The sequence below is a fragment of the Fukomys damarensis genome, unplaced genomic scaffold (genome assembly GCF_012274545.1).
Source record: "Fukomys damarensis isolate Sample0158 unplaced genomic scaffold, DMR_v1.0_HiC HiC_scaffold_22, whole genome shotgun sequence".
Classification (NCBI taxonomy): domain Eukaryota; kingdom Metazoa; phylum Chordata; class Mammalia; order Rodentia; family Bathyergidae; genus Fukomys; species Fukomys damarensis.
Genome location: NW_022900934.1, coordinates 24903439 through 24914974, shown reverse-complemented (window position 1 = coordinate 24914974; position 11536 = coordinate 24903439). Strand labels below are relative to the sequence as shown.

The window sequence follows — 11536 nt, the reverse complement described above, 5'->3', positions numbered from 1 at the left end:
AAAAAAAAAAAAAAAAAAAAAAAAAAAAAAAAAAAAATTTTTTTTTTTTGATGACTGGCTGAAAAGTTCAGGTTTGGTCTTTTTTGTTGTTGTTGTTGTTTTTTAATAATTCATCCTGGGTATGGTGGTACAAGTGTGTAGTTCTACCACCCTGGGAAGCTGAGGGAAAGGACTGCAAATTCTAGCCTACCCTGGGCAAATTATCAAGATCCTATCTCAAGATGAAAAAACAGCTGGAGAAGTAGTTCAGGCCATATACCCTAGGTTCCATCCCCAGTATTACAAAAGAAGAAAAAAAAAGCTCAGAAGGGGAAAAATAAAACCCTCCAAAGCAAAAAACAAAGAAATAAAAGAAAAATCTAACAAGTTAGACTTGGCAGTAGGCTGCCTGTGTGTGGCCTCCTTAGGGTCCGGGTGGTCTGTGTGCATAAAAGCTGTGTGTCCCTGAGAAGGGCTGAGAAGGGCTGTGTGAGACACAGGAAGGCCAAGACACGCGAGCAAGGGAGAGAGCAGAGACAGCTTCTCCAAGGGTGTGAGCCGCAGAGAACTGCGGAGGGTTGTGAGGAAGTAAAGGCGGGTGGCAGGGGAGAGGGCGTCCCTGAAAGGAGGTTGGCATGGGCAGGTGTGTGGAGTGGAGCTACACAGGGCGTGGGCACGGAATGGTAGTAAGTTCTGTGTGCCGGAACCCTGACCTGAACCCAGTGCCGACACAGCGGGAGTCAGCACAAGGCTCTGTTTAGAAGGAGGGCTTCTTTGGAGGCACCGGGGGCATCTCCATGCAGGGACACAGGGTCAGAGCTGGGCTCCAGGAGGTGTGGCGGGGGCAGGCTAGACCCAGCAGGGAGGCTACTTCCACTGTCCTAGCACTGAGGGCTGACCGTGTTCCCTCCTGGTTTGAGGGGCATCCAGAGCAGGTAGGTACCTGCCACTCCTGAAGAGAAAGGTCATGACCAGCGCGTGAGGGGCCCGGATTTTGGCTCCATAGCTGTAGAAACAAAAGAAAACAGTTATTAGGACATCAGTGCATTTGTTTTTTGCTGGACTCTCCCTTGGACTGTTTGTCCCCTCTCCACACCCCGCAAATTCTAACATTTTGTGAGGAGAAACAATTCTGGCTTTCCCATTAGGTCTGGATTCACATTCTAGTTCTTTGTGGTAGTGTGGCCTCAACCTTGTGGCTTTTCTGAGCCTCCCTTTTTGCAATCATAAAATGGGATACTAAGCCTCAGAGGGCTGGTTACACTTTTGATGGAAGAAGATAATGTAATAAAAGGTCTCCACGCCCTGCTCCACTGACCTCATGGAGCTGCTTCCCTGGCTCCTTCCTGAAACTCCCACTGCAGCCATCCATTTAGTTATCTGAGCTTCTGGAGATGGAAGCCAGGGCCTCAAGCGTGCTTGACAAGCACTCTCCACTGAGCTCAGCCCCAGACGAATCTTTTAGAAACAGGTCACCTGACATCGCCTTTTCTTGGTGCTGGGAATGGAACTCAGGGCCTCACCCTTGCCAGCTCCACACTGTCAAGACATCACTTGCAGCTTAAAGGCCTCCAATATCTTCTACTCCTTCAGAATAAAAGCTAGGCTTCTCCTCATAGCCTTGAAAGGGTCCTCAGACTCGGCCCTCACTCACCTCTCCCGCTTCACACTGGACCCCTCTCCTCCTGCTTCTGCCCCACTGGGCTCCCTGCCCTTCCTGACATATCAGGTTCTCTGCCTCCCAGCCTTCATCCAGGCTGTTCCCTCTACCTGGAATGCTCTTCCCACTCTTCACCTGGCTGCTTTTCCCTCCGCCTTTCACTTTGATTTATTTACTTAGTTTTTGGTTTGTTTGTTTGTTTTGTTTTTCTGGTACTGGGGATTGAACTCAGAACCTTGTGCTTGCAAGGCAGGTGCAGTGCCATCGAGCTAAATCCCCAGCCCCTAAGACATCACTTTCTTTCTGTGTGTGTGTGTGTGTGTGTGTGTGTGTGTGTGTGTGTGTGTGTGTGTGTTTTGGTACCGGGGATCAAACTCAGGTCCTTGCGCTTTGGAGACAGGTAGTGGAACCACTGAGCTAAATCCCTGGCCCATGTGTGTTTGCTTTTTCCCCCCGTACCAGGCATCAAACTCAGGACCTTGAGCTTGTGAGACAGGTGCAGTGCCACTGAGCTAAATCCCCAGCTCTAATTTTCATTTTTTGAGACAGTCTCATTATGTAGTTCAGGCTGGCCTCAAATTTGCAGGGACCCTCTTGCCTCAGACTCCAGAATGCTGGGATTATAGGAATGTCCCACCACACCCTGCTAGGTGAAGGGTTTAAAAACTTTTTAAATGAAAGCACTAAACTGGGTGTGGTAATGCATTCCTGTAATCCCAGTACTATAGGAGGCTGAAGCAGGCGGATTGCAAGTTTGAGCCCAGCCTGGACAATTTAGCAAGACCCATTCTTGGAAATAAAAAAAGGGCTGAGGATGTAGCTCAGTGCATAAGCTTTGGGTTCAGTTCTCCAGTACCACACACACACAGAGGGATGAGATTACAGCCCAAGGGTCTGACCTAAAATGTTCATCCTGGCTGGGAAGGTTCCTTTGATAGGACAGGGAAAACTGGAGTGAGGGAAGGTATGCAAAGCCAGTGTTGGACAATACCTGATGTATCTGGGGCTGTGTGATTCCTGTTCATTCCTGCTTTGTCCTGACATCATCTCAGGGTTCACCTTACCATGGCCACACCAAATAGTGGCTGTTATGGCCTGGCCAGATCCATTGGGAACAAGCTTCTACTTGACCCTGAGTTCCTATGGAAACCACTGGCTGGCCCTGGAGTTGGGCATTCTAGGTTTGAATCCTGGCTTCAACCCTGACCAACAGATATGACATGCACAATGGGTATATAACTCTAAGCCACAGTCTTCACATCTAGAAAATGGGGACGATGCCAATTCCTACTTTGCACACATCGATTCATACATTTTTTTCAATAAATACTTGAGATTCTATTAATATGTAGCAGATGCTAGGGGTATACAAAGGGACAAAGTAGGTAAAAATTTCTGCCTTTGGGCTGGAGATGTAGCTCAATGATAGAGTGCTTGCATAGTGTATTTGAGGTCCTGGTTTCAATCCTCAACACCACAGTGTTGGGGAGGGGTGTTTTGTCTTCATGAAGCTCACTTTCTAGTGACTATAACAGCAAGGGATGGGTAGCACATGCCTGTCATCCCAGCTGCTCGGGAGGCTGAGGCAGGAGGATCACCATGACTTGGGAGACCAGCCTGGGCTACACAGCAAGTTCAAGGCCAGCCTGGACTACATAGCAAGACTGTGTCTCAAAAATAAATAGATAAATAAATAAATGTATTAATTAAGGGCTGGGGATGCAGCGCAATGATAGAGTGCTTGCCTATCATGTATGAGGTTCAGTCCTCAGAACTGCAAAGACAAAACAAAACACCAAGATAAACAAGTGAACTACTGAGTCCTGTGATGATGGGAATTCACAGATGGCCTCAATAAGTAGGTGAGGCTTAAGCAGAGGCCTGAGAAAGGCGAGGAAATAATCCAGGTGGGCATCGTGCAAATATAACAAAAGTAAAAGACGCTGGGGATTTAGCTCAGTGGTTCTGCTACCTGCCTCACAAACACAAGGTCTCACCAGGATGCCAACTCAAGGGAGACACAAACCTTTCTCTGGTTTGTTCTGTTCTGTTGCCAATTTTGGCACAGTAGGCCTTGAATAGATGGTGGCTGTTATGCAGGAAGTTTAAAGGAGACCAAGCTCAGTCATGTGAAAGGACCCAGGAGCTCCTCATGCAAGGATAATGTGAGATCAACATGCCTGGAAAATACTTGCAGCTTCTCCCACCCCACATCCACTGTCACCTCCCAGGAGTCCCCAGTACCAAATGAGGACTTAGCCCTGCAGTCATAGGATAAGGATGTGAGCCCAGGGGCAGCTTAATGGAGTGGGAAGGTGTCTGCCTGCCTACTAAAGGGCAGAATTCAGTTCTCTATTGTGCGGACGGAGCCAGGGAAGCCAGACAGCCCAAAGAGCGTACAGCGAGGCAGGGCGGCCTGACCCAAATAAGGGGGTGCAGATGTTGCCGAGGGAGGGTCAAACCAGTAGCGCCAGGTTGTAAAGCAGGAGGACCCAGAAACAGCGCAGAGGGAGCCCGGACTCCGCGCTGGCAAGGCGCTCAGAAGCCAAAATCCATCTCCTATCGTACAGATGGTGACTATCGAGACCTAGAGACACATGACGACTGCTCAAGGGCACCTGGGGAGGGGCGGCGCCGCGCCTCGAACTTTTGGCTCTGACCCCAGCCAAGCCGAGCCCTCAGCCCCTGCCCGCCCGACAGCCCCACTCACACTGCCCCGTTCCGGAAGCCTTTAAGCACGGCCAACGCAGCGTGGTAGCGGCGCTTGCGCAGCAACGTGTTAACCGCCAGGAGTAGAGCCTTCAGCTGCTGAGAGGCGGCCATAGCGCGGGAGACGCGCGGACTAGAAAGACTCAGCTGGACACTCACTGACAGCACCAGTTCCGGAGGCACCCTCTGTGCCAAGGTAGTACAGCCTCGGGGGTGCGCCCATAGGCTGTATCTGCCGTCACTCATAAGGAAGAGCCAATCATAAAGTGCATTTGTCTATACAGTATATGGGACGCTTTTACTTTTCGGAGTAGCTATCTGATTGGAAGAGAAAGGAGAGCTTTTAAGCAATCACAGTAACTCACCCTCTCGGACCTGTCCAATCAAAAAGGATTTTCCTTAGTGGCATGTTCGGTTCACAGGTGGACTGGGAAGGAGGCGTGTAGCCAGTGGGTTTGGAGGGAGGTTTTAACAGGAGACGCCCTCAGAGTTGGGATAGTCAAGTTTTATGTGGTGATACTGGGACTCGGCCTCATCTTTACCCGTGACAGTTCTGAGAAGGTAGCCAGTGTGGCAACCATCTTCTTAAAGCATAAATCACATGGCAATCCATGTCTTACACTTAATCTTAAAAATCTAAATTTCTAGGTAGGCGTGGTGAGACAATCTGAAATTTCAGCATTGAGGGAGACTGAGGCTGGAGAACCACAAGTTCTGAGTCCTGCCAGGGCAATTTAGCAAGACCCTATCTCAAAATTTAATTTAATTAAAAAAACATTTTTTTTTTTAAAGAACTGGGGATGTAGCTCAGTGGTAGCGCTCCCTGGGTTCCACACCTAGTACAGAAAAAACACTGCTGACTCATCGTCTTGGTTTATTTTCTTCATAATTTAAGACATATTTAAATTGTTTGCTACATGCAGTTGGTCCCATAGCTCAGGGATTAGAGCACTGTCTGTCTGTTTGCTTGTTTTATTGTTGTTGTTGTTGTTGTTGTTTTGTTTTGTTTTTTTGAGACAGGGTCTCACTATGTAGTTGAGACCGCCCTGGAACTCACTATGCAGCCCAGGCTGGTCTCAAACTCACAGCGATCCTCCTGCCTCAGCCTCCTGAGTGCTGGGATTACAGGCGTGCGCCACCACGCCCGGCTCTGTTTGCTTGTTTTTTGATACCAGAAACACTGGTTTTGAAATTATTTGCTACATGCTCATGGTCCATTGACCCTAGCAGACTCTTAGTTCCATGGGAACAAGGAGGCTGTTTGTCATGTTTTCTGATATAACCTTAGCCCTTGTTATGTGATGGATGTGTGCTGAAGTGACAGATTTTGGGTTGTCATCTTCCAGAGCATTGATGGATAGCATTTACATATTATGTTACTTTGTGGAGTTGTCATTGGTAACAGCTACACACTGCGTGATGGCTGTGACTTGGGAAGGTGTCCCCTTTGTACTTGGGCTAGTGATATGTACTTTTAATTAATTAATTAATTGTTACTGGGGATCAAACTTGTGAAGCAAGTGGCAGAACCAGTTAGCTAAATCCCTCACCTAGTGATAAGTACTTATTATCGCCTGGGTCACTGTCAGAGGACAATGTCGGAAGTCAGTGAAAGAGAAAATGGTCCTAGTCCTAGTTTTATTATCATTTTTATTTATGCATATTAGCTATACAGCATAATGGGTTTCCTTTTGGCATATTCATAGATCCACATGTCCAAGGCCAGTGCACCAACACACTGGCTGCCACGGCCACACTGTGGGTGATGGGTGTGTCCAAGAAGTGAATCTACAGGAAGTTTCTGCTTTAAATAATAGATATAGATATAGATATAGATATAGATATAGCTTAAAAGTGTGAGGAATTCCCAGGTCAACTATTGACCAGTAACCAGAAGCGAGACGATTGAAATACTGAAACATGGAAACCACTTAGCCTATGAGGGCATTTGCAAGTATTCAACCTGTGACTTTCACTTTGCTAGCCACACAGGGCAAAAGAGTCAGAAATGAAAATTCAGGGCCTGCCCCAGATGGAGCCTTAGAGAAGAATCTCTTCACAGGAAGGTGAGACATGCCAAGGGGTTGACCCTTCCGTCTGATGTGAAATGAACCTGCTGCACAGCTCATACCACTAGTCCTAGAGAACATCAGGAAAAGCGTGGTGCTGAGTGCTGAGTAGAACAGTTGAAGGGAAAGGCACGGGGATTTTTTTTTTTTCCTTTGGTGGTACAGGGGATTGAACCCTTTGCACTGAGCTACATTCCCAGCCTACTTATTTATTCCGAGACGAGGTCTCACTCAATCACTAATTTCCCCAGGCTGAGTTGGAATTTACAAATCTACTGCCTCAACCTCTCAAAGTCCTGGGATTACAAGTGTGAACCACTATGCCCAGTTTGGGGGATTGTTTTTAAAGCTCTTTCTTAAGAAGTTGTGATCATGGATGAATCCTCTGTAGCCCAGGGAGTACAGCCTTGTAGATCAAGAAATCTCAAACTGTAAACTGGCAACCTTGTTCTCATGATAACTGTTTGGGTATGCCCCACACTTGTGGCAAAAAACAAGCAAAACCTCTTTAGAGAAGGGCACATCTATCAGATAATTAATTACCTCAAATAGTTTTTTGTTTTTTTTTTTTAAGCAGGGATCAAACTCAGGACCTTGTACTTGCAAAGCAGGCAACAAAATTACTGGGCTAAGTCCCTGGCCTTTGTTTGTTTGTTTTGAGACAGGGTCTCACCTTGTAGTTCAGGCTGGCTTTGAACTCACAGCAGTCCTCCTGCCTCAGCTTCCTGAGTGCAGGGATTATAGGTGTGCGCCAGAAGCCAAAAACGCCATAACTGTGAGTGCCACGAGCACAGCTCCTCCAGGATAAAGTGCCCAGTACCTGGAAATCAACAACCTAAAGCCCCCACAAAAAGGGACAGAGAAGAAGAAGAAAATAGGATCCTTTGCTATAGAAGAGATAGATTAATCACACAGACAGACGAACACTCAACCCAGAGAATCTGAGCTGTACCCATCCTGGAGGGGATCCTCAAAACCAACTCGGCCGCTCACTGAGAAACAGAGACCAGACCTGAATCTGGGGAGCCTTGTACAACCAGAGGCAGCGGCAGAAACAGGGAGAAAATATTCCCCGAAGGAGAATTCCAGCCACCGTTTTGGGCAGAGGTGCAAACAGGTGTGCACCATCACCTCTGCCCACCACAGATAATCTTTCAAGGGAAGACTGGCACACACAGTCACTGGTAACTAGGCTCCCGAGAGAGCAGGAAGAAAATCAAATCAATGTGGATTTCAGATATTATATCTCACAGACATAGGTTTAAAAATAATGCATACAAAATGTAAATCTAGAAAAGAGCTAAAAGGAAAGAGGAAGGTTTCTTTCTTTCTTTCTTTTTTTTTTTTTCAGTACTGGTGATTGAACTCAGGGCCTTTGCACTGAACTACATCTCATCCCTCTTTAAAAAGTTCTTGAGACAGACACTAAGTCACTAAATAAACCACCCAGGCTGGGCTCAAATTTACCATCCTCCTGCCTCAGCCTCCCACAGTGCTGGGATTGATTATAAGTTGCACCACTATGCTTAGCAGAAACTGTTTTTAAATTATGGCAAATGTGAAAAGAATCCAAACAGAACTTTTAGAAATGTGCCCCACTCCTTGCATAGAGAATTGGATATAACTCTTGATGTTTGGCCCTGCACTGGGAATGTTTAGAAATTATTTAGTTTAGCAAGTTCCTCCCATAAGCTATCATTTGCTAAGCCTTCATCATACAGAGGAATACATTTTTGCACCAAGAGCCTCCCAGGTTACTAGGAGTAAAGAGCTGCCATGATGCGAACGCTGTTGCCTGGTGACCCTTTTATTTTACATAACACTTGGGTCCTTCAGGATAGGCCGGTTTATTCATCTTTGTCTAAAGAAATAAAATTCACTTAAAGAGCATCTGTAGATAGCTTATTGTGTACCAGAGATTGTTTCCTGAGTGCCCCTGTTTCAGAGAGAGGATCTTGATATATAGCTCAGGCTGGATTTTTTTTTTTTTTTTGTACTGGGTATGGGACTTGAGACTTTGTGCTTGCAATACAGGCAGTGGTGGAACCACTGAGCTAAATCCCTGGCCCCAAGTTCAGGATGGTTTTGAATTCACTTTTAGCCTAGACTGGCCTCAAATCACAGTGATCCTCCTGCCTCAGCCTCCCAAATGCTAGTATTACAGGCTTGTGCCACTATGCCTGGCTCCCTGCCATTTTGTACCCCCAAAATGAATGTCGATTCCTCCCTCATGCATTGCTAATCAGGTGTTCTATCACCGTGCTACATTCCCAGTTCAACTGCTGTTTTTGTTTCATGCTGGAGATGAATCAAGCGTTACATAAATGCTAGTCTCTACCACTGAGCTACACCCCAGCCCGAGTACTTTGTTATTAAACTTTTATTTTTTGTTTTTATTGTTTTGTTTTTGTATGTTTCTTCACTCTCATAGCAACCCTATGATACAGGTATTATAAACATGTCTATTTATCCTATGGGAAACTGAGGCACCAAGAAGCAAAGTAACTTATTTGAAATGATATAAGGGATGGGCCAGGCTTCCCACTAGAGTTTCTGATCTTAACCACTATCTTAGTTTGCTAGGGCTACCGGAACCCAGGAGTGGGGTGACACACCTGTGATCCCAGCACTCCAGAAGGTCCTGTGACTGAATTCAAAGCCAGCCTGGGCTATATAGAGAGAGCTTGTCTCAAAACAAGACAAAATAAAAACACCCCAAACAAACAAACAACCTCCCCCAAACAACTGGGAGTCTGGTTTAAGGTCTTCATGTTTCTCTTCTCACGTAGAAAACTTAACTTTTCTGAGGTAGCTGAACGCTCATTGTGGAGTCAGATGCAAGACATTTCTCAAACTTTACCTCTTCCCTACCTGGCTCAGTGCCTGGAATGACTGTATTACTTCACTTCAGAAATCTGTAAGTTGTGATTGGCCACCAGGTTCAGGGCCAACCAGGTGGCCCCAAGGGAATGGGACATGGGACTGGTAAGATTTTCATGGAGGATGAGACAGCAGTAAAGAATGGAAAGTTTGTAGCAAGGGGCAGCCTGACTGGAGAGCCTGTTGCTGGGGCTCTACACCCCTGAATGCTCCACTCAGCTGTCCCATCTGTCAAGCCGTTATCCAAGCATTTCCCAGGCTGCCTCTTTGCCCATATCTTTACCTGATTTCATAACCTCGGCTGCCCCTCTACGGTCCTTGTTTATTTATTTATTTATTTATTTATTTATTTATTTATTTATTTAGTGGTACCAGGGATTGAACTTGGGACCTTGTGGCAGAACCACTGAGCCAAATCCCCCCCGCCTCGTTAAAAAAGTAATGCTTTTAAAATGGTGTACTGAAGGAAGTTATATTTGCAGAAGAGGTGAGGCCAGTGGATCAATGAGAATGTTAACCTAAGGAAGAGGGGCAGGGAGATGAGGGCCTTAGAGTCAGGTGGACCCTGGGTCTCCAAGATTCCCAGGAAGGAAGTGGGATGTGGGAGTCTGGGAAAGACTGGGTTGGGTGGATTTGCTCAGCGCTTACACACAAGGGGGGATGATGGCTCAGTGGTAGCAGTGGAGAGCACAAGGGTGGTATTCAAGGCGGGATGGGGAGTTCACGGGTAGAGCTGGGCCTTGAAGGGGTGAACAGGCAGAGGGTTGTGAGGCAATTCATCAGAACGGTGGTGGGCAGTGTTCCACAAGGGGAGAGGAGTGGGAATGAAAAAGCTTTTGAGCACTGGGGTACTAATGGTCAAACCCAGGGGATTGTGCAAGCTAGGCAAGCACTCTACCACTGAGCTACATTTCTGGCCCTTTTAAAATTTTTCATTTAGAGGGCTGGGGATTTAGCTCAGTGGTGCCACTGCCTGCCTCACAAGAGCAAGGTATCAAGTTCGATCCCTGGTACCCCCAAAAATTATTTTTTCATATAGAAACGGAGTTGTTCAGGCTGGGCTCGATCTTGAGATCTTCCTGCCTTAGCCTCCTGAGTAGCTGGGATTGTAGATATGTGCCACCATATTCAACCTTCAACTTTTAAAATATTTGAGCTGTTCTACATTTACTTATATAAGAAATTGAAAATTAAGGGTTTCATTGATTATTCTTTTGGCTAAGGCTAAAACAAATTATGTAAAAACAATATTTGGAGTCAAATCCATGGCGTCCCGGCATACGGTAAAAGGCCATGATAATGAGAGAGCCATTGTTGATGGTGCCTCTCTGCTTTCCATGCCTATGTTTCCCCCTCAGTTCTTCCTTGTTGCCTATGGGTCCTCTTTTGGAACCCCTATCACTCATTGTAATTAATTTTTATTTGCTTGTTTATTTGTGGTATGGGGAATCGAACTCGGGTCCTTGAGCTTGCGAGGCAGGTGGCGGCACCATTGAGCTAGATCGCCCGCCCCTAAATAAAATTTAAAGATTGAATGAATGTCTTCCCACATGCCCAACTCCATGGGAAGGGCCACTGAATTTCTAGAGCTATGGTAGGACTCGGGTGCCTGTAGCTCTCAGTAAGCAGCTGATGGCGCATGAATGAAGATGCAAGAAAGGTGTAGGAGTGTTTCTTGGGGGGCGGAGCAGGGTCCTCTGAGACCGAGATGGGGTCCCTATGAAGCTGGGCTGGAAGCGGCTGAGGTGGGTTTGGGGGTTTATGTGAGAGAACAGGGGTCCTGAGAGGCAGGGATGGGAAGTCCACGTTAGGGTAAAAGGCCAAAAGGTGTTAATAACAACAGGGGATCGAAACCAGGCAGAGATGGGTGTCACGTAAGGAGAGACCAGTGCTCCCAACAGGCAAAGGTGAAAGCTACTGTGGATGGGGAGAAAGGAAGTCATTGACAAGGGGTGGAATCTGTGTTGCACTGTTGGTGTAGGGGAGGCTGTGACACTGCTAAGCTTGGGTGAGGAAGGAATGGGGGTTGATGCTGTAAGGCTGGGGTCTCAGACACACTGAGGGTGGGGAAGACTTGGGTCGGAGTTGGCGATCAGGTCTGGAGAGAGGACGGCGGTGCAGATAACGGGTGGGAGCCGTGCGTGCGGCGGATATGGGTCCGTGTAGAGTTGGAGATTCGGGTGAGGTGGGAATGAGGTTCCACAAGCGCCAGCGACTGACTGGGTCATGGAAGCAGGGC

General features: G+C 47.0%; 2 protein-coding genes across 2 annotated transcripts in view; one reads left to right on the top strand and one right to left on the bottom strand.

The window, feature by feature from the left end:
- Pxmp4 (peroxisomal membrane protein 4) overlaps nt 1-4545 on the bottom strand; it is a 14685-nt gene extending 10140 nt beyond the window's left edge. Inside the window, exons 1-2 of the mRNA XM_010628388.2 lie at nt 4350-4545; nt 923-985 (exon numbers count right to left, since the gene is read on the bottom strand). Coding sequence (XP_010626690.1) covers nt 923-985; nt 4350-4462 — 176 coding nt within the window. The 5' untranslated portion in view covers nt 4463-4545. The remainder of the gene's footprint in view (nt 1-922; nt 986-4349) is intronic.
- Nucleotides 4546-11019: 6474 nt separating this feature from the next.
- Znf341 (zinc finger protein 341) overlaps nt 11020-11536 on the top strand; it is a 48641-nt gene continuing 48124 nt past the window's right edge. Inside the window, 1 exon segment of the mRNA XM_010628387.1 lies at nt 11020-11042. The gene's annotated coding sequence lies outside the window, so the exon portion shown is untranslated.